Genomic DNA, 25,715 nt, shown 5'->3' with positions numbered 1-25,715 from the left:
GGTCCTGACTTCCTCCTCCCCTGCCTGGTACGCGTCCTCCGGGCCCCCTCCACCCTGCAGGTGCCCCGCAGGGCACAAGGTGAGGCCGGGCTGGACAGCTCCCGCTTTGATCTACCGCCTCCCGTCCCCTGTACTGCTGCCCCAGTGCCCGGAGATCTGCAAACTCTGCCCACGTCTGTGTCTACAGAGCGCTCCGACTTGTCCAAAAGTGTTTCCAAACTTGGAAAGGGCGGGGGAGGGCGGGGGGATGGGGAGGGCGGAGGTATGCAGACTGCGAGTCAGAGTTTCCCCTTGAAAGCCTCAAAAGTGTCCACGTCCTCAAAAAGAATGGAACCAATTTAAGAAGCCAGCCCCGTGGCCACGTCCCTCCCCCCTTTGCTCCCTCCTCTGCGCCCCCGCAGTCTCCTCCCAGCTGTGGCTGCCCGGGCCCCCAGCCCCAGCCTTCCCATTGGTGGAAGCGCTTTTGGAGGCACCCTCGGGCCAGGGAAACTTTGGCCGTATAAATAGGGCAGATCCGGGCTTTATTATTTTAGCACCAAGGCGGCAGGAGGTTTCTGCTAAGTTGGAGGTACTGGCTACGACTGCATGCCTGCGCCCGCCAGGTGATACCTCCGCCGGTGACCCAGGGGCTCTGCGACACAAGGAGTCTGCATGTCTAAGTGGTAGACATGCTCAGCTTTGTGGATACGCGGACTTTGTTGCTGCTTGCAGTAACTTCGTGCCTAGCAACATGCCAATGTAAGTGCCTTCAGCTTGTTTGGGGCAGGGGTGGAGAGAGGTCAGCCGGCTGGGCAGAAAGGAGAAGGAAATCCCGAGCTAAGTTCGAGGTGCAGCTTGGAGGGAAGGCCCCCTGGCATTTGGAGAAACGCCGGCATTGATAAGAAACATTTAACTTATCTTAGACATGAAAACGTAAAAGGCCCGACTCACCAAAAGTTAGGCAACTTTTCCCTGAACTCAGAGTGACACCGATAAGTTGGTCTGAATCCTCAGGTTAGTGAAGCTCAAAGGAAACAGGTCTTCTCCCTGAGGATGGGGTATTAACCACTGGTGTGACGGAGGAAGTCAAGGCCCCAACAGGCCCATTACTGCCCTACGCCCACCTTGTAAAACTCGAGGCCTGCTTTAGAAAGCCCTCCGATTTGGTACTATAAAAGTAACCCTCTACGGGCTTTTCTCTTCCGGTGTTTTAACTTTTGTCTGGATGTTGATGAGGAGGCGGCAGAGAAAGAGGCGCCCTCTGGAGGGAGGACCGTGAAAGTGCACGGGACCAGGCCTTAGGCTAAGGGAAGACTCTTCAGGTTTACACAGAGAGGTTATCTGCCTTTCTGATGGAAGCCATTCCCAATACAGCCAGTCAGTGGATTCTGGGAAGGAACGTGGTTGCTGCTTGGAATGGATACATTCTGAAAAGTAATATTAGCTTCTCCATTCATTATCTGGTCATGGAAATGGTAACATTATTTAACCATAATCTGCTCTGTCTTTTGTTGAGCCTGAGTTACCTCTTCAACATATTTCCAGTAACAAGCAGACATTCTCAACACAGAAAGTTGGGAAACATCAACATTGATCTGAGGCTCAAGAGACTGGGGATTTTCCCATGACTCTGCCCCTAATTACCATGTGACCTTGGGCAAATCAGACTTTTCTGAAATGCAGGAGAGAGATTAGGTGGACCCCAAGGCCACTTTCCAGCTGTAGGTTTTATGGCCAGACTGCCATGTCAAGATAGAGTGAAGAAGATCAGTCCGTTTCTGTCTCGAAAATGGCCGCCCAATTAGCAAAGACATTGACTTGGTGGAATTTGAGGGGTGTGTGCTCACACCCAACACTCCAAAAAGTTGGTCCATCCACCTGCCACCATGCCTGTAACTGCATCATTACTGATGCAGGTCTTTTCTGTTCTCTCCCTCCATCCACTTTCACTATACATACTGTGGATACTAAGAGTAATTGCACTGAACAAATTCGCATTGCCCATTCTTTTTTATGAGATCTTGCCGGGGCGGGTGGGAGGAGGGAGTTCGATCCCAGAGAAAAGATGAAAACAGACCTAGGGAAGTTTGAAGATACAAAAGGCCACTCACCTTCTGAACCACAGCTGACCACGGTCTAGATAAATGTTACCAAACACACATGCTTTAAAATGGTGTATTCTGGGTAATTCAAAGTCAAATTTCCAAAATCATAAGGACTTCTGTTAATCAAGTCCAGGCATAATTATTCTTCCTGCTGATGGGCTTAATAAAATAAACATATCGTTTATCTAATTTAAAAGTAATTTTTATAAATTGTCCTTAAATGTCAGTGCTGGATGTGGCCCACCCCCCTGAATTGTGACTATCACAACAGATGTTCTCACTCCAAATGACACACTTCTTGGCCACCTAATTAAAGCAATTTTAGGGGTGATTCATCTTATTGCCAGCTTGGCCACACTTATATCCTGTGTTAACCTATAATTTTTATACTGTAAGGGAGGGATCCAGTCTTAAGAATTTATAGCAATTATGGTTAAGGAGGGGATATTTAGTTTAGTGTATTTTCCCCATTATTTTTCCAGATTTTTAATCCACACCTTTCCCACTTATACAGAGTAATTCCTTCTAAGGGGAAAAAAGTGACAGTTATTGGTAAAATGAACTTAGCTAATTTAAGTGAACGAAGTTAAAGCAAAATTCCAGAAGTCTGAATGAACCCATTTTCGTAGTGACTAATTTGCCAGTTAGAGCTTTTGAAAAAGGACATTAAGAATGGTATAAACTCAGTGAAACACGAAGTAACTTTAGCGTTTTTTAAAAACCAGAGTCTACTTAGGTAACATACTTTCCTAAATTTTTATTTTTTTAAATATTTTTCTGTATCAAAAATGATCTAAACCATAAATTATTTCCTCATCAACCTACTGGTCTTGTTACCTGTGCAATATACTAGCTTAATTACTAAGCATTAGAAATATCCTTCAGACATTATTATTTCACAGATTAATAAATCAGTAAATAATTAACTATTTAATTCAAAATAGTTACATGTTAATATTGCAGGCAAATCACCCTGCTAGTCTCTGCCGTGCTTTTGACCTGCATAATTTCCAAGTCATTAGAATATGCTTAATAAAAAATACACTTGGGTCTTTCATTAGGTAAGTGAATTTTATAGACTAATATATCTGGTTGGTAATCACTGCTATTGGTCAATGAAATAATACTAATAATTGTTTCCTATTTTTCCCTTTCTTCTACAGCTTTACAAGAGGTATGTAAAATTGTTTTGAAAATCTGTTTTTTTATACTTTGCCTTAGCCACAGTAATGTCCTCTGTGGGGCAGGAAGGGGAGGCCACACTGGTATTGACTAACCTGGATTCCCAAGAAAATCATCAGGCGTTATATGTAGTCAAACCTTTCTGGCTGCCTTAGAAAGTACCCACCCCAATTTCTAAAATGGGCAGGGCTACCGAATAAGACCAGTCTCATAAGAACACCCGTAAGAAACAGAGAGTAAATAATCCAGTGGAAGTTTGGGTTTTAGCATCACCTACTACAGAGCAGAAGACTTCACAGCTAGAGAATCTTAGCATTCCCCTGGAATCATTTGCAAGAGAATTATGGACAAATTCTTAGTTCATGAATTGAATTTGAGGCCTAATTTTAGATAAGTATATACTTTGGTTCTTTACATATTTTATTTATTTGTAAAATTTATAGTTGTACTTTGAGATATTAAGATAATAGTAATGCACAATATATATACTCTGTAACTATATATTTGTATACTACATTCAAATGAGATCCATTTTTAAATACATGTATGCAATTTTCCTCGTAATGATCTTGTACTTATTCTTTTCTAGGGAGCTGCAAGAAAGGTAAGAGTCCAGTACTTCTCCATAATATCTGAAATGATCAGTGATAACTTTCAGTTTTTCCAAATTTATAGTAGACTATAGAAGAAAAATACTTTGTCAAGATTGGCCCACATAAATATATACTAGCTAAACCATAAAATAAAGTAGCTTTGATGTTCAAGATAAACTTCGATCTTCCAGAATCATCCCTAATTACACTTTTATTATACAAATGGGTGATCTTCATACTGAAGGAAAATAGACTTGTTTGTATTCTGGAGATGAAATGACTATTATGTTAAAAATGAGTAATAGATGAAAGTTTATTGTAAAAGGCTTTAACTATAAAAATATCCTGTTAATGATGGAACAAAATGGTAATTTTATGCACAGACATCATCTTTCTAAAAACAGTAGTTATCATATTGGCCTAATGACTGGAGACTGTTGCCTCCAATATCCCAGTCTGAAAAAATTGCATGTAATTACAATAAAGACAATATACTCTTATCTACTGTATTATGCTACTTTTATAGCTATTATCTAGTAAACACTGTGGTTAGATCAGTCTAACCAAGTAATTTTTATCAAGACCGCTTTGCTTGTTCACTGGAAATTGCTTAGACATGTAGAATGGTGCTATTCATGTCTTCCTCGTAGGGTCCAACTGGAGATAGAGGACCACGTGGAGAAAGGGTATGTAATTTTTGAATTATTAAACGTCTTTGTCTGTAATTGAATAATTACATATTAGAACTACAGGAGACTGACAATTTATAAAAGTATTATATATCCAGATCATTGTACCACCTTTTAAGCAGATAATGCCCTACAGAAGAAGAGGCGAATGAGCATTATTATATATAATCAATACTCTTTTCAGGTCAAGATTATCCCTCAAAAAAGCAAAAACTATTACAGACAGCCATATTTTTTGCACGGTCTATCTTTCTTTGTTTTTAGTTGACCTGTTCAACGCAGACGTAATGGAAGTGTATCTCCCTACCACTACATAGTCCTTATCTTTTTAATGCATTTGTTTGCTTTTCAAGTAAGATATATTATGTAGCCTGGGAATAATAGTGAACTAGCAGTCAGACTGCCATAAATGTGCAATTTAGGCTTCATGGTTTGCTTAGATCTCCCTGCCGTGCTTATTTGGCACACACGGTTTTGCATTATATGACACTTTTGCCAATAGAAGTACCTGTATCTTATATCTGTTATAAGTGCAGGCTTAAATGCATTGTAACTTATTAGAGGTAGCATTATGTCAGTAAATTACTTTACCAACATAAATAGTGTTAATGGTGGGAAATCTGCAGGATTTTCTATGCTGTGATAAAATTACTTTATTAATTACCATATTAACTAATCTACTATTCACACATAACATACCAAAACAAATGAATAAGTTCATCACAGTCAAAAACTGACAGTCAATATACACAGCTCATCACTGTGCACTGTTACCCACATGAAATGTACAGAATCATACATTTTAGCTACAGTTTCTGTCTTTATTTGAATACTAGAGCTCCATTATGAATTAATGTTCAGCGGCCGAGTTCCTCCTCATAGAGAAACTACCCTGTGTTGTGTCTCCTTCATGTATGTTCCTAAAACTCCTTCTAAAATAGACCCATCTTATAAGTCAATTTCTTTTTTTTCTAATAAGTCCATTTTAATCAGTGGCAAATATGGCATATGAAATGTCCATACCACTTGCACGTTGAAAGATCTGAACAGCTGATTTTACTACGTGTGTTCTTAGGTATCCTTTTTTACGTATAAGTTCTCATGGGGTCTATCTAATCCCAGACTAATTCACTTTCTACATAACAGGGTCCACCAGGCCCACCAGGCAAAGATGGTGACGATGGTATCCCAGGCCCTCCTGGTCCCCCTGGTCCTCCTGGTCCCCCTGGGCTTGGCGGGGTAAGGTGTCTTAAGTATTGCTAACTTTTAACTAGCTTTGATTTCTTACACCTCTATGGGAAGAAGGCTCATTGTGGGATTTATTTTTAGCAGTTAAATTTGCTATGTAGCTATGAGTATATGTCCCTGCATTTCTTCAGTTTCTGCACTCAAGATTCTGCTGCGCCCATTCTCTTTGTGAGCTCTTGCCAATTACAGGGCTGGTCTTTGTGTGCACTGAAGGTAGCTGCAGCCCTCACGACCATTATTTAATTTGAGAATTTAATATCTTTTATCAGTAGGGCACAAATAAGAGGTGTTGCATTATTAAAGAGTTTGATTAGACTGAATTATAACTGAAATTCTTGCTCTTAAGCAATTTCGCAAACATCCTACTCTTTTTATTCTCCTTGGCTTGAAGTCTGCTGAACCAATATTCAAGCATTTTTAGGTTTAATTTGCTTGAAACTAACTTGAGAAAAGTACATTTTCCTTTTTCATTAATATCTTCTTTTAGCTTTATGTCTTTAACAATGGAATGAGACCCAAATGGCCACACTGCAGGAAGGAAAACATATTTGCTTAATTGGTTAGCAATATGAATCAGAAGCCTGATTCCAATACTCAACTGTATGCCAGTAAAATAAGACCTTTCTCCCCCAAAGATCTTATTATGATTGCTTATCTATTGAGTGTATTAAAAAGCACCTTCTTTAATAGATCTACCACTATAAGAGAGATCTTTAACAGTAAAGTTATTACTGTGACCTATTTTTTAAAAGTTTGATCTTTAAGGGGCATTTTAATTTCATTTTCTTCTCAACTTGAGAACTCTTTATATATTTCTTGAAAGTCAAGCAAGAAAAAGTTCTCTTTGTTATATTATGTAGTTCTGGAGAAGTGGGGCAACAAGTGGAAAATGCAGAGTTGGTCTCTGCCTAATTGATCAGGGTCCTTCAGTGACTTTTAAAGCTCCGCAAGCTCCCCTTCCTCAGTGTAGAGGGTAGGGGTGGGAGTGGAGAGAGAGGGGGTTAACAGGTTAGGAAAGGGTTTGAAAAATAAGGTAAAGAAGCTCCCATTTCAAACTAAGTACAGACTAAATTTTTAACTTGTATTTCCCTGACTTTTCAGGAGTGTAGAGTTCTTAATATAGAATTCTTTTTCTGGGGGGGGGGTAACCAGAAAATTTTATTAAACAATGTTAAATAAATACAGATCTTGTGTTCATGGATGAAGGCCCAGCATAATAAAAAAAACTAATTCTCACAAAATAACCTACGAACTTAATATATTTCCAGTAAAATCCTAGACTTTCTCCCTCATCATGATGGACTAGATAATTTGAACCTATCCTCCCGTTTAACTTAAAAAGTTAAAAATAAGTGAACAGAATATTTTCTGAAAGTTTCTTAAAGCTTCTAAACTAACTATAGCAAAAATATTGCTCTCTTTTAAACAACAACAGAAAAACCTTTACCAGTAAAATAAGAAAATGAACTACATGGCTAGTAATCATATTATTTATATGCTTATGTTTAATGTTATTTATGTGTTTCCTTCCCTCTAGAACTTTGCTGCTCAGTTTGATGGGAAAGGAGTTGGAGGTGGCCCTGGGCCAATGGTATGCTTCTTCCTTTTCATTTTAGCAAAAAAAATTACTGAATAGAGAATGTCTTTCCTGTTAAATTTCACATTGCCATTTATTTAGCTACTTAGGTTAGCAGTCAATACTTAGATCAGATAAAAGAAGCAACTTTTTCTTGTATTCAAAACTATAAAAATTTAAGCCTAGTTTAAGGGGGTTCAATTTTCTCTACAAACTTGCCTCCTTAAAATAGATCAGATACTTATATCTAAGAAATAATCTCTGGACACAGATATCATAACTCAGGTAAATTAATTTAATTCAAGAGAGTGATCACTCTGAGTAATTTTTTTTACATCCTTTAACATTGTTTACAATTTTAAGCAACACTTAGAGACATAGGACTATTTGGTTTTATAACTAGAGAATTTAAGTCCTTTCCCAAGGTCACACAAGACAGACTAGGAATAACCTCCAGCCAATGCCTCCAGGCATTGGATGGTATCATGTATCTACTAGTACTTGAATAAAATATTAATTTATTCAACAAGTAGTTATCAGATGCTTTCGATGAACCCCAAAATGTATCACCCATTGGGGATAGAAAAGTGAATATGATAGATTCTCACCCTCCCTCAAGGAAATGGAAATATGGAAAGTCTTTCTTTTTATTCATCTTGATAAAAATTCCTTTTTTAGTCTATTAATTACAAATCAGTATAGGAGAGAAAGTGAGAAAAATTTAGCACTTACATCACTCAGCACAAATATTTAATATATCCTATAATTTGAGTAACATTGAGAAAAGTTTCCTATATGATCATGAAAATGATGGTTTATCTTTAACACGTGAGCCACATAGCAAGCATGAGTGAGAGGGGTTAAGGAAAAGAACTGAGGTGAACATGCAAAATGTACACTAGTATGTATAAAATCGAAGGAAAATATGTTGACGTAAAAACATTACATTGATTAACACTATAGCTTAAGACACACATACAACTTAGTGATTTTAATTAATTGTTTCCAAACAAAGGTATTTATCTGCCCAAAGTGAACATGGTCTTTGAAAAATAAATCTTACTGGACAATGTATTTGGTACTCTATCTTCGAAAGGAGATGTTTCACTGGAGGTAATGGGCCATAATAAACTAATATACTATAAGGGCAAGATAATATTTTCTGTAAATTAAAAATCTCACTTGAAAGTAATGTGCCTTTAATTGATGATTTGCAATTTCCTGGCTTTTCCTGGTAATTTAAAATATTCATATAGGAAATGAAGAATTAGAGATTTTCTTTGGCTTTGTTTATATTGAATATTTGAAATTAGCCATTTCAGTTAAGGCTGGACATTAGTCAGTTTTAAATCATTACCTATCAAGAAGCTAAAAGGGAAAAATAAAACACTAATTTAAAAAAAGGCTAAATAAACCTAGAAAATTAATATGGATTTCAGTTCCCCTGACTTTGGAACACCTCTCTGGGGGGCATAAAGCAGATTGTTTTACTTTTAAACATCAATAAAATATAATTTAGGCTTGCACATCCACACACATTCACAGACATATGTAATCAGCAGACATGTGTTTCACAAATAGGAAATATAGGCAGCAATAGAGTATTAAAATAATTTTCCATGTTGGAAAATCAATAACTGTAAAACCCCACAGGGTTCTCCTCTGAATTAATGAGTAAGCATCGTCTGTCTCACAGCCTCTACCAAATAAACTTTTTATGTAAATGAAATTGTTGCAAATACAAGGAAAAAGGAATAAATATAATTAAAAATTCATGCTGTCAGAGAAAATTATTTTTTAATGTATACCTAAAAATTATTTGGATTGAAAAGTGACAGTTTCTTTTAATGTCAATGCAATTTCCAAAACCAAATAAATAATTCTTATAATTAGGATGATGTGCCTTTTAATCAAATTCATGTCATTTCACTCTGGGCACTAATACAGTGGGGCAGGCTGACAGCAGAGTGCCCCTGTGTCAGGAACAAATTGCCCGAGATGTGTCTGTGTGACGTTCTCAGCGGCAGAGAGGGCCCTGCAGGAGAGCTTGCCTGGGCATTGATTCCTACAACGGGGAGTCCAGAGTGGAGAGTTAGCTTGCAAACTAGGAACACTCTGCTTTACTCTCTGTGCTACGGAGTAAAGAACAAAGGGGAGAACAACTGGCTGTCATTTGGGCCATATTTTCAATAATGGTAGGATGCTTCAGTAATATTTTACTGTTCCTTTACCCCTCATTACATCCACTTTTGTTTGACATTTTCATCCATCACCAAAATCCCTTAAAGGAGCTATACTCTCATAAGGTTATAACAAACCTCCTTCTAATCATTAAGAAGGGTTTGTTTTTTTTTATCCTTTTCAATTTATGGCCCCGTGGCAATAAAAATACCAACTTACTAGCTAAGGATCACATGGGGAGATGACATGATCAAGAGAATCCAGAGGGAAATATGTGGTCAACTGCATGGAAGGCAGCTGTGTATCCCGACTGTGCAGAGACTGATTCACTTTACTGCATTCGAACCATCTCAGGATGCCCACTGAGCGCAACCTCAAGAACCCTGGGGCCACGCCATCTGATTCGCATTGAGTCCTACTGATTTGGGTTGGTAGAAAACAAAAGGCAAAGACAGAGTAATAGTGGAGGACACTTCGGTCCTGAAATGCTTCCTTTGGGAAGGACAAAAACTATGAAATAAAACCAGGACAATTCTGTTCAACTGTCCATCACAAGATGTCTACAGCACTGCTAAGCTAGTTCCATCTACCCCTAACCAAGGGCATGACACCTTACCAGTGCTAACTCTATCTGTCCTCTCCACAGGGTTTGATGGGTCCCAGAGGCCCTCCTGGTGCAGCTGGAGCCCCTGTAAGTACTGAAAGCTTGTAATTGCTCTTATGTAAAAAGATCAAATTAAATAAAGGCTTGGACTATGACATACTGTTTGCTCTTAGGGCCCTCAAGGGTTCCAAGGACCTGCTGGTGAGCCTGGCGAACCTGGTCAAACTGTGAGTACATTCTCCCTGTTTGTGATAAGTATTTTTTTCTCAAAAACTGTATTAACATATCCTTAACAAAATGATGGGCCTCCCATTCTCTAGGGTCCTGCGGGTGCTCGTGGTCCAGCTGGCCCTCCTGGCAAAGCTGGAGAGGATGTAAGTATTTACCTTTAAGCATTTCCAAATGACATTTAAACCCTCCTGCCTAAAACGAGTTTTCTAGATTCAAATTAAGTATTCTGCCAAGTGCCAGATATGCCCAACATAACTGTTCCCATATGGAAAACAGTATTTTAATGAAATATTGATTAATTGGACTGTATTTAAGAAAATGTAATCATTAATTAAATATATATATTTAGATCCACATTTTGATGGGATGGCTTTCCCCCCTATTGTAAAAAACCAAGATGCCCCACTTTCATTTGACAGTTTGACAAGGAAAGATTAACCCTGTGATGCTCTCATGTTTTAGGGTCACCCTGGCAAACCTGGACGGCCTGGTGAGAGAGGAGTTGTTGGTCCACAGGTAAGACTTTTTATAACAGTTATGTAGTCCAAACATCAGAGGCATCTCACATATAAGGTGGATGCTAACACTAAAAGCAGTCTACACAACTTAAGTGGCTGCATACTTGTAACGCTTATTGAAAGCGTCTGCCAAATAAGAATGTATAGAGTTTTTAGTAATGCAAATAATGTAATATCAATGACAGCAAGCATACTATAAATAACTGAGTGGTATTTTCCACAAACACCACAGTATTAGTTACTCAAATGAGGAAGTTAATTTACTGTTCTGTGCTTTAAAATATATTAGTCTTTGATTCCAAGCTTGGATTTTGATAAGAAGAAATATTTTGGAGGGAAGAAATAATTGCCTTTTGATTTGAAACAGAAATGTTATTTATCTTCTTTGTTTTTTTTCCAAGGGTGCTCGTGGTTTCCCTGGAACTCCTGGACTTCCGGGCTTCAAGGGCATTAGGGTGAGCGCTTTATTTTCCCATGGAGAGAAAATGTTGATTTTTTTTTTTTTAAGGAAAAACCTCAACTATATGTAAACTCCTGGGTGACACGTATTTACATCCAAAGCCCTAGAGTTTGCCAGAGTGAAGAGAGAGTCAAAGAGTTAAGCATCTCTGAAAAGTAACATAGTGTGGAGGGTTTTTTTTTTCTCAGTCTGTTCATAGCTTCCAAGAAACAAGGATCCCTGCAGAGAAAATTGTATAAAATGGCTTAAGAGGTATTTACAACAATCTGAAGACAGTAAAATTATTAAAGATGGAAAGGATAAAAGAGAGCAGCATCTAGTGCTATATCCTTCCCTTTCCAAGGCAGGGAGCTTTCCTGGGGCCATGGAGGGAGTTTGCCAGGGACCTGGAGCCCCGGGACTGCATTCCACGGAGGCTGTCCCAGGGCTCCCCCAGGAGAAAGTAACTGCAAGGACAGCAGATGTTGGATTCGACCAAGCACTGTAATGGAATGACATTTTAATAATCTGCATTTGCTTTTCAGGGACATAATGGTCTGGATGGATTGAAGGGACAGCCTGGCGCTCCAGGTATTAAGGTAAATACCAGATCAGAAAAGTTGTTTTTAAAGCAATTGATTGTAATTTCCCATCACCACCAGAAAGTGTATTTTAAATGAAGGCTGCTCATTATCCAAAGACTATCTTATTCCCTCTTCTATACTTTAAATCCCTCAATGGTGGAGACTATGGGATTCTGTGACAAAAGTGCAATTACTAAAAATATTTATTTAATTCAATATCTATTACACAACTGATATAAAAATGTCGATAGTTTTTCCTCCATTTCCTTTCAGTCAATCTCTGCAGCCAAAATAAAAATAAATAAACACATAGTCAGATATTAGGACGCTATATGTTATTTTAAACTGTGAATCTCCTTTGTCATGCACTAATTAGATAGGTACATTCATGTCACAATACACTTTTCAACCTCTTTCCTCTGATTTATCTGTGCACACTCAAAAATGTTTTAATTAGGTAATTAAAGTCTCAGAAGTGTGTTATCTCTTGGCTAGGCTCTTCTCTGACAGTGTTTTCAACTACAAAATGTTCTCTCTCCTATTAAAGAGATAATGTGATATTAAAGTGAATACCAACGTAATTACAAATTAATGAGTAATGAATACTAGCGGGACCAGAAATGAACATGAATATGGAGACTCTGTTCTAACTTTCCAGCTGCCACACAAAGGGATAAGGTCAAACTCATTCTCCCTAGAGCCTAATATAATAGCTCAAACTACTAATCACAGCATCATAAAATGTTAAAGCTTGCAAGCAGCCCTGGAGACTTCCTCATTTTGCAGATGAGGGAAACTGAGGCTTAAAGAGAATGAATGACTTGCCCAGAGTCACATCTAATGGTTAGAAGCACATAGGCTAGAATTCCTGACTCCCACTCTACGGCCTATTTCCGAAGAATGTGACATCATGTAGAATCCTAGAAATGAAGGGTCCTTAACTAACCTCTCAAACCCTGTTTCTTCCATATCTAAGTCAGATCATCTTGAAGGAAATTTCTTTTTGCATGCACCATGGTATCAAGTTAAACCACCAGTACCATCACCACCGTGGTTTTTTTCAAGATAAGAATATAGATTGGAAATAAATAAGACAGCTCCAAAGGAATCTAATGAAGTTCAAGTTTTCATGTATATTTTACAAAAATGAAAATATTGAGTGTTACAATAACTTTAGAGAGGGTAAATATGGTGGTATTGAAAGCCAATGTATCTGCTACTATCTCTTTTTTATGACATAATTCCAAGTATATAAGCCCAGTCTAAATGATATCCAAGATCTAAGGGGAAAATTGGGGAGGGGGAGTAACACGCAAGCACATCTCCCTAGTTCTGTGATATTTGGTATCATCCAAATAAAAACCCATACTTTAGAAATGGTTAAAACGTGTTTGTCATAATTAAGAAAGTCTAAGTATGTGTATAAAATGTTGCAGAATATATGAATGGTTCAAATGGAAATGATAGGATAAAATTGGCATACATGTGGAAATGTATATGAAATTTAATATATTTATATATATAATTTAATATATATTTATAGATACAATTTTTATATATGTAACTTTCAATATATATAAATTATAAAACAAAACCTCAATCATTTTCCACATAGGGTGAACCCGGTGCCCCTGGTGAAAACGGAACTCCAGGCCAAGCAGTAAGTACTAATTACTTGGTTGTAAATATAAATCTGTACACTCTGCAAGCTGGAACTTCTTTAATGTTTCCGCTAATTACTATTTCCCCCAGCATTGTATTCTTTGGTAATTTTCTAACAGCCATAATAGCCTTCTGCCTACTTAATTGAAATCTATTACGTTGTAGTTGGAATTAGAATGAGACCTATTTATTTCTGGTGGATTCTTGCACACCTTAGAAATTGTCTGGACAGAGAAGATGATGCTTATGACTTTTTTCAAGTTAGCATTCTGGATTCCACTGAAAATGTTTCTGCTTTTAGGGAGCCCGTGGGCTGCCCGGCGAGCGAGGACGAGTTGGTGCCCCTGGCCCAGTTGTGAGTGCTTCCCTTTTTCCTCATTTTTATCCGTTTAAAAGATCTTCCAATCATTGCTTCTTAACTTTCCACTGACTTTTCCTCTTTATTTTCTTCCTAGGGTGCCCGTGGAAGTGACGGAAGTGTGGGTCCTGTGGGTCCTGCTGTAAGTCTTGACGCTGGAGAGCGTGTGGTGGGAGCTGTCTTCTTGCTTGATTCCCTAGGAACTCTGTTCGGTAGCTCGCCAGGCATTTCGTGGGTCTTTTGAAGATTCTAATCATACATACTCTCCCTGGGGCTTTTGAATGATATATAAAGCAAAATCCACCCTACTTTGGATACCTTCAATGTCTTCCCTTTGCCAACATACCAATGACAGCAGACTAGCTGTCAGTTTCTTCTTTGCCAATATTAAATAAGATTGAGCCGCTCTAAACTCTCCCATATTCTGTTGTTGTTGTGCTGCTAATTTACTGAAAGGAAATGTCTTACCACCCTCTACTTTGATTTCAGGGTCCCATTGGGTCTGCTGGCCCTCCAGGCTTCCCAGGTGCCCCTGGCCCCAAGGTAAAAACCGGGTGATCACTGTCATTACCTTGATAAACTCTTTAGTGTGATGAGTAAGATAGACCCTGCGTTTGCAGACAGATCATTTCAGAACAAATACCTTGACGAGATATGTCAGCTCCAACTTGGAAGTACATCATCTCTCTGCACTTGAGCACTGCGAGCACAGGTGGAGATAGCAACATAGAAAGGGGTTCCGTGGGGCCCTCTGAGACATCCTCCCAAACCAGCTGGGATGGACTAGCAGAGAGCCAGAGTCTCCACCATCAGGAGACAGAGGTCGGCGAAGGCAGCAGCGGTAGCCAGGATGAGACCCAGGCCAGGAAAATGAGAGCCCAACCCCAAATCTTATGCTAACAGACCCGATAAGAAAAATGATTGCAATTCTGAAGACAATTCATAAAATTGGTGTCCTAAAAATGGAGAGGTGCTGTTTCACTTTTTGCTGGCTAATGCCCCAGTGTCATTCCCTCTTTTAGGGTGAACTCGGACCTGTTGGTAACCCTGGTCCTTCTGGTCCTGCGGGTCCCCGTGGTGAAGCGGGTCTCCCAGGTCTTTCCGGCCCCGTTGGACCTCCCGTAAGTGGCCGTCGTCATTAACCTCATTGAGTGGGAGTAAAAAGGGGTGAAGGTGGGGTCGAAACAGAAAAGAAATATGCCTATTAACTGACGTCTTTCTCTCTTCCTTTTTCTTGTAGGGCAACCCTGGGGCCAACGGCCTGACTGGCGCTAAGGGTGCTGCTGTGAGTATTTGGTAGGGATGGGGGGAGAGAGTAGGGGGAGGAGGATGGCCAAGGTTCGCTGCTGTGGCTTTAAAGGCATTTTAGGGAGTGCTGCCTCTCCTGTCAGTGGCCTCATGATTGACCACTCTGCATTTTCCTTCACAGGGCCTGCCTGGTGTCGCTGGGGCTCCTGGCCTCCCTGGACCCCGTGGTCTTCCTGGCCCTCCTGGTGCTTCTGGCGCTACCGGTGCTAGAGGACTCGTTGTAAGTGGTCAGGCTGCAGCTTCCATCTTCCTGAAATACTGTCTCTACCATCATTTCACCACCATCTGGACTTCCGCTTGTAGTGTTATGATTCTTATTTTTCTTCCTTAGAATTTTCAGTTTGTATTTCTTTTCTAAGTACATGTGCATGCATGCTCAGTCTCTCCCTCTCTCTCACACACACGCACAGACGCACCTCTCCTGCTCTCCTGGAGCGCTACCTAAAGGTCAGCGAGGCACATTTCTGCACGAGCAGTCTTGTCCTTCCGACTGTATTCCCCTGTGAGCCGTTTAAATACAGACCAGACACATTTCTTAGAGAATCTGAATTTCTCTTTACCTCAATCCAAAAGCATTCCAAAGTGTCTGTCTGCACAAGAGTTGTGACAAATGTTTGTCATTTGACCACTGTTTTGTCTTCAACCCTAGGGTGAGCCTGGTCCACCTGGTTCCAAAGGAGACAGTGGTAGCAAGGGTGAGCCCGTAAGTAGTTCTATAATCACAATTTTATGAAGTTATTACTTTTTCACTACAAATAGTCATACTTTAACTTTTTAAAAAAGTTACCACTTTTTAACTACCTGGATATAACATAAAAATTATTTTTCCTATTCCCCCCTCCTCTGTTATTTGTGTTGTTTGTTTTTTATTTATTTATTTTTTTCATTAAACAGGGCTCTGTTGGGGCTCAAGGTCCTCCTGGTCCCAGTGGTGAAGAAGGAAAGAGAGGCACCACTGGCGAAGCTGGTCCCGCTGGCCCCCCAGGACCTGCCGGGCTGAGAGTAGGTTCCAAATGCTCTTGACGCCCAGACACACCAGAGGCAGATGATGACACCCTTTCATTGGGAATTGGTCAGAATTATTGAGTGCATTTTCCAGGCGAAGGAAGCGTCTGCTTTCCATATGCTTTATTAAATCAGTGACTCTTGTTTTGGTATGTTATAAAATTGGTCTGGAAGCAGTATTGACCTACTTTTGCAAAATGCTTCCTCCATGCATTCCTTTGGGATTTGGGTAAAGGTTTTTGATGTGGTTTGTATTCCTATTTCCCCCTTAAGAGAATCTAGCTTTCTTGCATCATGCTGTGTTTTAATAAGCTCTACCCTATTAAATTCAAGGATTGTCTCCGATTCTCTTCCGTTTCGTGTATTTTCTCATAGGGAAATCCCGGTAGCCGTGGTCTTCCCGGAGCCGATGGCAGAGCCGGTGTCATGGTAGGCTGTCTATTACTCGTTTCCTGGGAGGGGACTTGAGACTTCTGTGGTAGGTGTGTTACTCACTTTAGCCCTGCCTGTGCCCCTCCTTTTTAATAGGGCCCTGCTGGTAGTCGTGGTCCATCTGGTCCTGCTGGTGCCCGAGGTCCCAATGGAGATTCCGGTCGCCCTGGAGAGCCTGGTCTCATGGGACCCCGAGTAAGTGTCACATTGATTCCAAGCAAATCACACATGGCACTATTTCCTTTTTTAAAGAGAAGAATATTTGAAGGAGACAATAAAAAAAGTCAAAAGTAAATTCATTAGGAAGCTTGCTGATGGTTGCCTTTTTTAATTTAACTTCATCAAAGCCTACTAGATGTTTTTTATGAACTTGGTTAGCTTATAAATTTCCTATTTATTACTTGATACAATGGCTATGAGGTTTGGGGAAGAATAGATATATTTTAATATATCCAAATTAGGTTGGTTCTCCTATCAGCATGAGTCTTTTATCTCAATTTGTGAGTTTTATATAAGGTGTTCATGAAATGTATTAGGATTATACATTATCATTTTATTTGATTCATAGTGAAATCATTTTTCCAGCAATCACAAAGTACTGTAATGTATTCAGTATCACACTTGCTATGAAGAAATGACCGTTAGATCTGTAGACATGCTAATCCATAGCAATAGAGTAATTTTTTGCCTCCATTATCTCATATGGATGAATATCAACTGTAATTATACCATAAACAAGTAATAAAGACACCAAGTACAGCAATAAAAAATTCATCTTGAAAATGGCTTACTAAAAGTATTTGTTTTCCTAGTATAGGTAAATAACACCATATATTTTGCCCATATAATATGTTGCTTAACAGTTTCTTGAGAGATCTACAAACAGATGAGTTGTACTAAAATTCAGTAAAAGGAAAGGCACAAAACAAATACAGAGAAAATGATTTCAGGGCTCTTTATATATTTCCCAGCTAGTGGCCAATACTCCTAATGATTTACCTTAGGCAACAAACAAAAAGTGGGGGGGAAGTGCTTTTGTGAGATTTCAATTAATTGCAGCCTTGTGCACATACTAATTGGAGTGTGTGCATAAAATCGTCAATATGAAAACATCTTCATTTGCTTCGTAGGGTTTTCCTGGTGCCCCTGGTAATGTTGGCCCACCTGGTAAAGAAGGTCCCGTGGTAAGTGTTGTTCATTTTCCATTATATTTTCAAGGACACTTATTATACTCTCATCAGTCTGTTCTGTGGCTTGTTTATACATGAACACGTCGGAAATAAATATCAGCCACATACATCATCTGGGAACACACAGTAATGGATTATAATTACGGAATCCAAATGAATGCAGGGCTGAAAGGAGAGAAGGAAAAGAAAAACATGGCAGAGAAAACTGAAGCAGGTGACAAGGGTTTGAAAAGAGAGGAGAGAGGGAATTATGTGTATATGAAATTGACTGGCTGTGTGTGTACTGCCTTCCTATTTAGAAAAGGAAAATGGATTCATAATTCATGAACACTTTATACAGGAAGGTCTATACATTCAGAAATTGAAACACTCAGAAATTGTTTCATCTCATAGCAGCATCACAAGCTTGAGGTCGTGAGACTCAGTTAATGGTGAGTAATGTATAAATAAACTCTGGTTTCAGGGCCTCCCTGGTATCGACGGCAGGCCTGGACCCATCGGCCCAGCTGGAGCTCGAGGAGAGCCTGGCAACATCGGGTTCCCTGGACCCAAAGGCCCCAGTGTAAGAATCACCACAACTTCCTCTCCCTTGGCACTTTTTTTCTGGCCACATTTTATCAAAACTCTAATATTTCTCTCTTGCCTCAGTTTACTCCACTTCATGGGGGTTCCTTCCAACATGGGAAAATTTCAGACCACTTACCACATTTAAAGCTGAACTCTGGTGTGTCACTGTACGTGGCTGAAAACCCATCTCTTGGGTCACACTTTGCAGACACAGGGGTACCTTGCTGTATTTGGAGCTGCAGAATGATGGTTCATACGTTAGATAGCAAAATTCAAGGACTAGGCATCTAAAAAAAAACCCCAAGAAACTAACATTTCAAAATTGTCATGATCAAACTGACATTAAATGTGTGATTTTTAAAATATTTATTGTAGGGTGAGCCTGGCAAAGTTGGCGAAAAAGGACATGCTGGTCTTCCTGGCGCTCGGGTAGGTGCTAACTTCTGAGCGGACCTATCCACATAATATTCACCCAGGGGACACTCCCTGGGAGGCCACCGATACCATTTTATCACCTTCTTTCCACGGTGACAGCCCCTAGGCTGACGTTACCATTGAAAAGAATGTTTTTCTTTTCAAACCACAGTCAGCAGGAAGTGAGCTATAACAAAACAGAATATATTAAGTCTGAAAGATGATGCACTCGGATTTTATTTAATGCATTCCCTGGCCATCATTAATTGCCCTCCATCGATTGCCTTCCCTTGCACCACATCAAAAGTTAGTAGATGGTATTTGGGCCTTGGCAGGGGACCCACAGTAAGTTTGGTTCATGCCCAAGTGACAAGGTTTATTTCGAGCAAGTGGTGCAAGAGGTTTTGAAGCATCTTAAGCACCCAACTCGAGGGTAACCCTGAGCCCTTCTGTTAAACATTTTAGGGTGCTCCAGGTCCGGATGGAAACAATGGTGCTCAGGGGCCTCCTGGACCACAAGTGAGTATTTCTCCCACACTTGTTCTTTTCTTCCCTAAAATAAATCTAGTCCCGCAAAATAACCATCTTCTTTTTCCCGTCCAAAAGTGATGTCAATAGATAGTCATGGTGGCATGTACCATTATTTATGCTTCTTTCCTATCACTTCAGGGTGTCCAAGGTGGAAAAGGTGAACAGGGCCCAGCTGGTCCCCCAGGCTTCCAGGTAAGTCATCTAAGACCTGCAGAACACTGCCCCAGCATAAATCTCCACACTGCTCTTCACCACCACAGAGCACCTGATTTCAGAACTGAAGCGAAGAAACTGTATTTTTTTTCAAGGCCAGCTTTTGTGTAATGCTTTAATAGCACACAATAGTTAGTGATCGTATTGATATTAGATAGTTTCCCCGAAACCTAATTATCTGCACATCCCCTGAAGATAGCCATAAGAGTGACAGTGGTATTTCTTTCATCTAGGGACTGCCTGGCCCCTCAGGTACAGCTGGTGAACTTGGCAAACCAGGAGAAAGGGTAAGTAAACAAGCTATAGTAAATTCACCTAAACTTGGGACTTTCCCCTTGTTTAATACCCTACTGCAGGATAATTATAATATGTAATACGCAAAAGGAAGCTTCATATTTCATATGCTAATGATAGTGTTCTACATATGTCAGCACTGATAAAGAGAATGAGCCAACTTACCCAATTTTGATCAAATTACTTTGTTTTAAGGGTTGAATGAAACATCACACTACAGAAATAAAATGAATCGACGAACATTCCACTTAATAGCTTTATTTTTTGTGTTGCTCTTGGTAATGTTAAAATATAAATTATGTCCTTTTCTGTAGCGAAAAGGTAAATGCATTGATTTTTCACCAAAGTAGACCCTGAAAAATCCCGTTTAATGTTTTTCTTGGCATTCGCACGTGATGCTGCGATCCACAGTCAGAGCATGAGCTCTGAGTCATTTTCTCTGTAATTGTGATGGATGTTTCTCAATTCAGTTACATTATGTGGCCTGGTCTCCTCTGTCAACAGTGGGGCACATTAAGGAGACAGCTGGTCAGTAATAAAGGAGATACACTTGTGTATGCAATTTAACTAGGTAATGTGCATAATATGGTCGTTTCAATTACAAAAAACCAGTCCATTATATTGCTAAAAGTAGGCAATGTCTGACACTGTTCATCATTATGTATCATATTATCAAAGGAGATAGTCTGGTCACTGTTTTAAAAGCAATGAATTAAATAATGAGAAACTTAAATTTCCAGATACCAAGTTCTAAGATAAATAAAGCTTTGATCAATGAGAGTCTCACTTTTTCTAATAGCCCATGTACTGACACACTCATGGCGGTAGGGCCTATCTGGTTTTATTTTACTCTTTTAAGATGCGTCTAGATATCATATTCATAAGTAGATTTAGAGAACATACATAAATCTCATGCTTTATTTATTTTCCTGTTTTGCTAGGGTCTCCCTGGTGAATTTGGTCTCCCTGGTCCTGCTGGTCCGAGAGTAAGTATTACTTAACTAACCTTCATAAACATCTGGGTATGCTTCTTTAAAACAAGCACTGCCTTCTCCTACAAAGAACTGATGGCCTTGCAACAAGTTTCTGACACTCTTCTGTTGTCAAACATAATCTGTAGACAGCATTTGATTTTGAAATTGACAATCAATTTTTTTATTTAATTGATCATATTTCTTACTGAAAAACCACACCGTTATAAGAAACATAAATGAACATGTATTATATTCAGTGATTTATATAGACAAGCACAATGTATTTATGACAGTGGCTCACACTTAGCCAAGGGAAAGTAGTGTCTTACTAAAATTTAAAATCAATTTTTGCAATGTGTGCTGATGTTCAAAGTCTAAAGCTGAAATCATGAGTTTAGTTTGCCTATGATCATTAGAATAACTGGAATGATTAGCTTGCCCCTAAAGTGACCTGTTATGTGTCTAGTTACCACATATCTAGGATGCCCAAACAAATTTAATATCATAGAACCAAAGTAGCATAGGACCAAGTTAGAATAAGGGGCTTTGAAACAATTGCAATGTGGACTTATTTGTTAAATATTCCAGACCATAGACTATTATGTCATAATGATATTTACATGCAAATTGAGAGATATTTAAATAGACAGACACACAAATACATATGCATGTACATATGTGTGTCTCCTCTGTTAAATATTATAACTATTACACCTTCATTGCATGCAATTGCAAAAAGGGAGCACAGACATGATACTATCTAATCTTATTTACACCTGGCATTGCTATTCATCTAAAATGACACAATATTTCCTTTTGAGTACTATGCATACCTAGCATCTCTTTTTGCCTATGGGTCTATCATCAGGAAGAAAAAAAAAGGGAACAAACAGAAAAAGGAAATGAATTGCAAAGGTTGAATGCTGTACTCTAGGAGCAACAAACTTTGGAGTTGTAGTCCCAGGCTGTTAGAGCGGAATGAGACTTTCGAGATTACCTCATCCCATCCCTTCATTTTACTAGTGGAGAAATTAAAGAACAATAGTTCTAATTTGCTCATCAGGGGCAGGATCAGGATTCAAACGCTAAGCAAGCGTGAACTCTGGCATGCACAACAGTGTCTCTGGAACTCACGAGCAGTGCGACTCCTCTCTCATCCCTCTCACAGGGGGAGCGCGGCCCTCCTGGTGAAAGTGGCGCTGTCGGCCCCTCCGGTCCTATTGGAAACCGAGGTCCCTCTGGACCCCCAGGGCCTGAGGGCAACAAGGTAAACTTTGTGTTCTGTATTGCTGGTTGGGCCCCTATACTCTAGAATATGTAGACCCTTTAAATAGTAAATGGACTGTTTTTTCAGAGTACTTACTTATTTCCAGTTCTATGGTGATGACCATCTCGGCGTCTGACAGCCCGATTCCAGGGGACCTGAATTATCCTAAAACGTGGAATCCCAGTGGTTTACACACACAAACGAATTAGTGTGGGTTTTCACTCTCTCTTCATCACACTGTTTATACTTCTGTCTTAATCCAGAAACATCAGATACACTTGGACACTATTTTTGGAGAACAAACTCTTACCTTGTCAATATCCTGCTTATAAAGTAAAATTTCAAACAGTAGTCTAAATTTTAATAAGAGAATTTATAATGATAAAAGTTAATTGGACAGTACACTCGCCCCACAAACATGAGCCTGAAAATTTGTATTTCAAAGTAGAATCTGTGGATTAGATTTTAAAATACGTGAAATGATACACTTCTGAAAAACAGATCACTTCAACCACAATAAAGGGAAAGTAACTGGTAGTACTTTTGATTCTTACCTCTAAGGGAAAAAATGTAAAGATTTACTGCAAAATCTACTTTGGTATGTGGAAGGATTTTGCAAAAAAAAATAAACGGCAGCTAAGAGAAAGAGTCGAAAACAGAAAGTACGCTTGGTTCTGTGAGGTAGTGCTTTCCGAGAATTTCATCTCGGTAGTTAGTCAACAGGTTGTAAGTATGTGGAATTGTAAAGCTTTCTGTTAAAAATGGAAGCTACAGTGCCCACTCTTAAGGAGATAAAATGTAAACATCTCCTCAGTTCCTAAGTTCTCTTTCCATATTTCCTGCCCGGGCTAAGAGACATTCTTGAAAATCAGTGGGCAAGTATTTTTCACTGTCTGCCTTCCACTACCCTGTCCTTTCCCTTCCCCTGCCTGCCTCCTTTAAGAGGACGGGGTGCAGGTGACAGAAAAATCACAGCACCCATTCTCACTATCTTCTTCTCCCAGTGATGGTGTCATAGCAGCACCTTCCTCCACGACCTCCTCTCTACTTTCAGAGCCCTCCTTGTGTCTCTGAGTAGGCAATGATGCTTTCTAATAAATGTTCCAATAAGTGTCTAATACATTGGAATCCTTCAAGAGTTTTCTTCTCTTGCCACTGAAGTAATTGATCTCACATGTGTTTGATTCAAGGGTGAACCCGGTGCCGTCGGGGCTCCAGGCACCGCTGGCGCACCTGGTCCCGGTGGCCTCCCAGGAGAGAGGGGCGCTGCTGGCATGCCTGGTGGCAAAGGAGAAAAGGTATGCCCTTTCAGTGTTGAACTTTAACGCATATTGCTGAGGAGCTCTGGCAAGAAGATGGCATAGGGTTGCCCAGTTTTCACACTCCTTGGCACGCGGTCTGGTAGCACTTTGATAGTATGTCTGTAGGTCTCCCCCTGCCCCCTAGCCCCTACGCATTTCTAAACGCACGGATCTGGCAACATTCCTTGCTACCATGGAACTTCACACACACAGATGGTGTTGAGTAATACATGAGGCTCATTTTAATGCCACTAACAATAATGCCTCATCCCGCCCTAATTAATGGCAAGAAGCTACACTGAACAGCTGTCAGCCGTGCTGCCGCATTACTTATGCCACAGGAGTGATTGGGCACCGCGGCCGCTGTGGCATTGCCTTAGAGTCCTCTCCACATGCGTTTGTACTTTGCTCGATTATGCGTCAGCAGGGTTATAAAAATTAGAAAAGGATTTTTAATGATAATCTAGAAAAGTCCTTGATTATGTTTCCTTTTTAAAAACTTCCTCATTCAACATCCTGTAGAATGGTAGAGAATCAAGGCATTACTAAAGACTTTAAATGACCGAAGTATTATGTAGCATCTTCTGTGAAAACACTCCTGATTCAAAAATTTGGTCAGAAAACAAAAAGTTGCTCCTGCTTCATATTTTCAGGGTGAAACTGGCCTCAGAGGTGAAGTTGGGAGCACAGGCAGAGACGGTGCTCGTGTGAGTACAGTTTTGTGTGTTTGTTTGTACTTAGATTATCTCCCTTTTACCTTTTTACCTCTCAATCAGAGTTGAGAAGCTTTCCAAAATAGAACTGCCAAAAGGATTCAAGTTTGGTACAAGTATTGCATGGCTTCCTGGATCTATGATTAATGACATTTTACATATGCCAGAAGAAAAATTCAACCGGACTTTCCCCTTTAAAAATCATAGCCCAAATTTCCTATCTTCTTCATTGTTAACTATACCAAGTAAAAACTACAAACCGAAAACTCTGGGGTTGAAGGAACTTTACAGGATTGCTGAAGTTATTATAGTGCTTTAGGAAAAAACAATACATTTTAAGAAACCAGAACCCCTAACAAGATCCTGTTTATCTAAATGTATGTCCTAAAAAGTTATCACTCAAAGAGCAAGCCCCAAAGATCAGCTGTCAGTACCCTGGAGATGCCAAGGATAATCCCAGAGAGATGCAATAACCACACCCACAGTGTTGGCACTGTGGCTCTTCCAGGCCATAAGCTGCCTTGGTCCCTTCTTCGCTCTCTCTCGGAGCTGGTGACTCACTGTGGCATGTTCATAATAGTCCCTTCTCTGAATCACACGGTGCTGACAGTTCCAAACAAGGCTACCCACTGCTCTCCAGGGAATTTGACAAGAGCAGAGAGTTCAGATCTCCCCAGTTCCTAACCTGCCCATGCCTTACACGCCTCCATAGCCTTTACCACTGCGGTACTCTCCTCCTGAGAGCGGCTTCTCATAGTCTTGGTGATTAGAACTGAAATGCGTCAAAGGCTTTGGTGATATGCCCCTAGAGTGTGCAGTAAAAGTGCTTAGTCACTGTTTAAGCACAGCGAGAGGGAATAGCGAGGGTCACTTTTGATGGTATGGGAGTGTTGTTACTAAGACTTGCTTCCTTGTTGGTATTAGGGTGCTCCTGGTGCTGTGGGTGCCCCTGGTCCTTCTGGAGCCACTGGTGACCGGGTAAGCATGCATTTCCCACTAAGTTGCAACTCCTAGAGCCAACAGCAGTATCTAAAATTCCCTGCCTGCCTTAGCCCCCAAGGTCCCAGCAATTCTTTTTTACAGCTTGGTTTTAAACCCACCTATTTAAAAACTTATGTGTTGTGACAGGACAGCAAGAAACACACACTGTGTGTTTCAAGTTCTCGTTCCTTTCCTACAGACAGGCTAGCTCTCTGATCTACACTTTAATCCCTAGGATTTGTTTTAAAGCCTCACTCTGTACCCATTCAAAGTATCCTAATGCACTGAGCCTTCTCAAAGCCTTCAATTGTTTTTAAAAAATCAATAAAATACATAGTGTGCTCATTTCACATCAAACTCTTAAAATACTCTATTGTATTGCGCAGACGGCGGCAAATGGATCAGCCCTGTGTTGATCTAAAAATTATGATGTCCTCCTCCTGGTATTGTAGGCACTGATCGGTAGAGGTTTTGCAAGTGTATGACCCATTCCACTTCAACCCCCAAAGTGAACACGAACATTAACAAGAGGAAGAATCCACTTCATTTCACTCTGTGAGAGACATATACATTAGT

At 39.9% G+C, this 25,715-nt stretch overlaps 1 protein-coding gene across 1 annotated transcript in view; it reads left to right on the top strand.

The window, feature by feature from the left end:
* Positions 1-319: 319 nt before the first annotated feature.
* The window catches only part of COL1A2 (collagen type I alpha 2 chain), a 35,486-nt gene continuing 10,090 nt past the window's right edge, over positions 320-25,715 (top strand). The window contains exons 1-33 of the mRNA XM_053926725.2: positions 320-755; positions 3,856-3,870; positions 4,510-4,545; positions 5,695-5,787; positions 7,334-7,387; positions 10,200-10,244; positions 10,331-10,384; positions 10,478-10,531; positions 10,851-10,904; positions 11,308-11,361; positions 11,891-11,944; positions 13,545-13,589; positions 13,893-13,946; positions 14,047-14,091; positions 14,439-14,492; positions 14,972-15,070; positions 15,190-15,234; positions 15,379-15,477; positions 15,907-15,960; positions 16,152-16,259; positions 16,638-16,691; positions 16,791-16,889; positions 17,825-17,878; positions 18,348-18,446; positions 18,827-18,880; positions 19,331-19,384; positions 19,535-19,588; positions 19,843-19,896; positions 20,845-20,889; positions 22,046-22,144; positions 23,335-23,442; positions 24,099-24,152; positions 25,083-25,136. Coding sequence (XP_053782700.1) covers positions 669-755; positions 3,856-3,870; positions 4,510-4,545; positions 5,695-5,787; positions 7,334-7,387; positions 10,200-10,244; positions 10,331-10,384; positions 10,478-10,531; positions 10,851-10,904; positions 11,308-11,361; positions 11,891-11,944; positions 13,545-13,589; positions 13,893-13,946; positions 14,047-14,091; positions 14,439-14,492; positions 14,972-15,070; positions 15,190-15,234; positions 15,379-15,477; positions 15,907-15,960; positions 16,152-16,259; positions 16,638-16,691; positions 16,791-16,889; positions 17,825-17,878; positions 18,348-18,446; positions 18,827-18,880; positions 19,331-19,384; positions 19,535-19,588; positions 19,843-19,896; positions 20,845-20,889; positions 22,046-22,144; positions 23,335-23,442; positions 24,099-24,152; positions 25,083-25,136 — 2,085 coding nt within the window. The 5' untranslated portion in view covers positions 320-668. The remainder of the gene's footprint in view (positions 756-3,855; positions 3,871-4,509; positions 4,546-5,694; positions 5,788-7,333; positions 7,388-10,199; positions 10,245-10,330; positions 10,385-10,477; positions 10,532-10,850; positions 10,905-11,307; positions 11,362-11,890; positions 11,945-13,544; positions 13,590-13,892; positions 13,947-14,046; positions 14,092-14,438; positions 14,493-14,971; positions 15,071-15,189; positions 15,235-15,378; positions 15,478-15,906; positions 15,961-16,151; positions 16,260-16,637; positions 16,692-16,790; positions 16,890-17,824; positions 17,879-18,347; positions 18,447-18,826; positions 18,881-19,330; positions 19,385-19,534; positions 19,589-19,842; positions 19,897-20,844; positions 20,890-22,045; positions 22,145-23,334; positions 23,443-24,098; positions 24,153-25,082; positions 25,137-25,715) is intronic.

The sequence above is a fragment of the Desmodus rotundus genome, chromosome 6 (genome assembly GCF_022682495.2).
Source record: "Desmodus rotundus isolate HL8 chromosome 6, HLdesRot8A.1, whole genome shotgun sequence".
Taxonomy (NCBI): Eukaryota; Metazoa; Chordata; class Mammalia; order Chiroptera; family Phyllostomidae; genus Desmodus; species Desmodus rotundus.
Note: the sequence above shows the minus strand (reverse complement) of the source record. Positions and strands in the feature narration are given on the sequence as shown.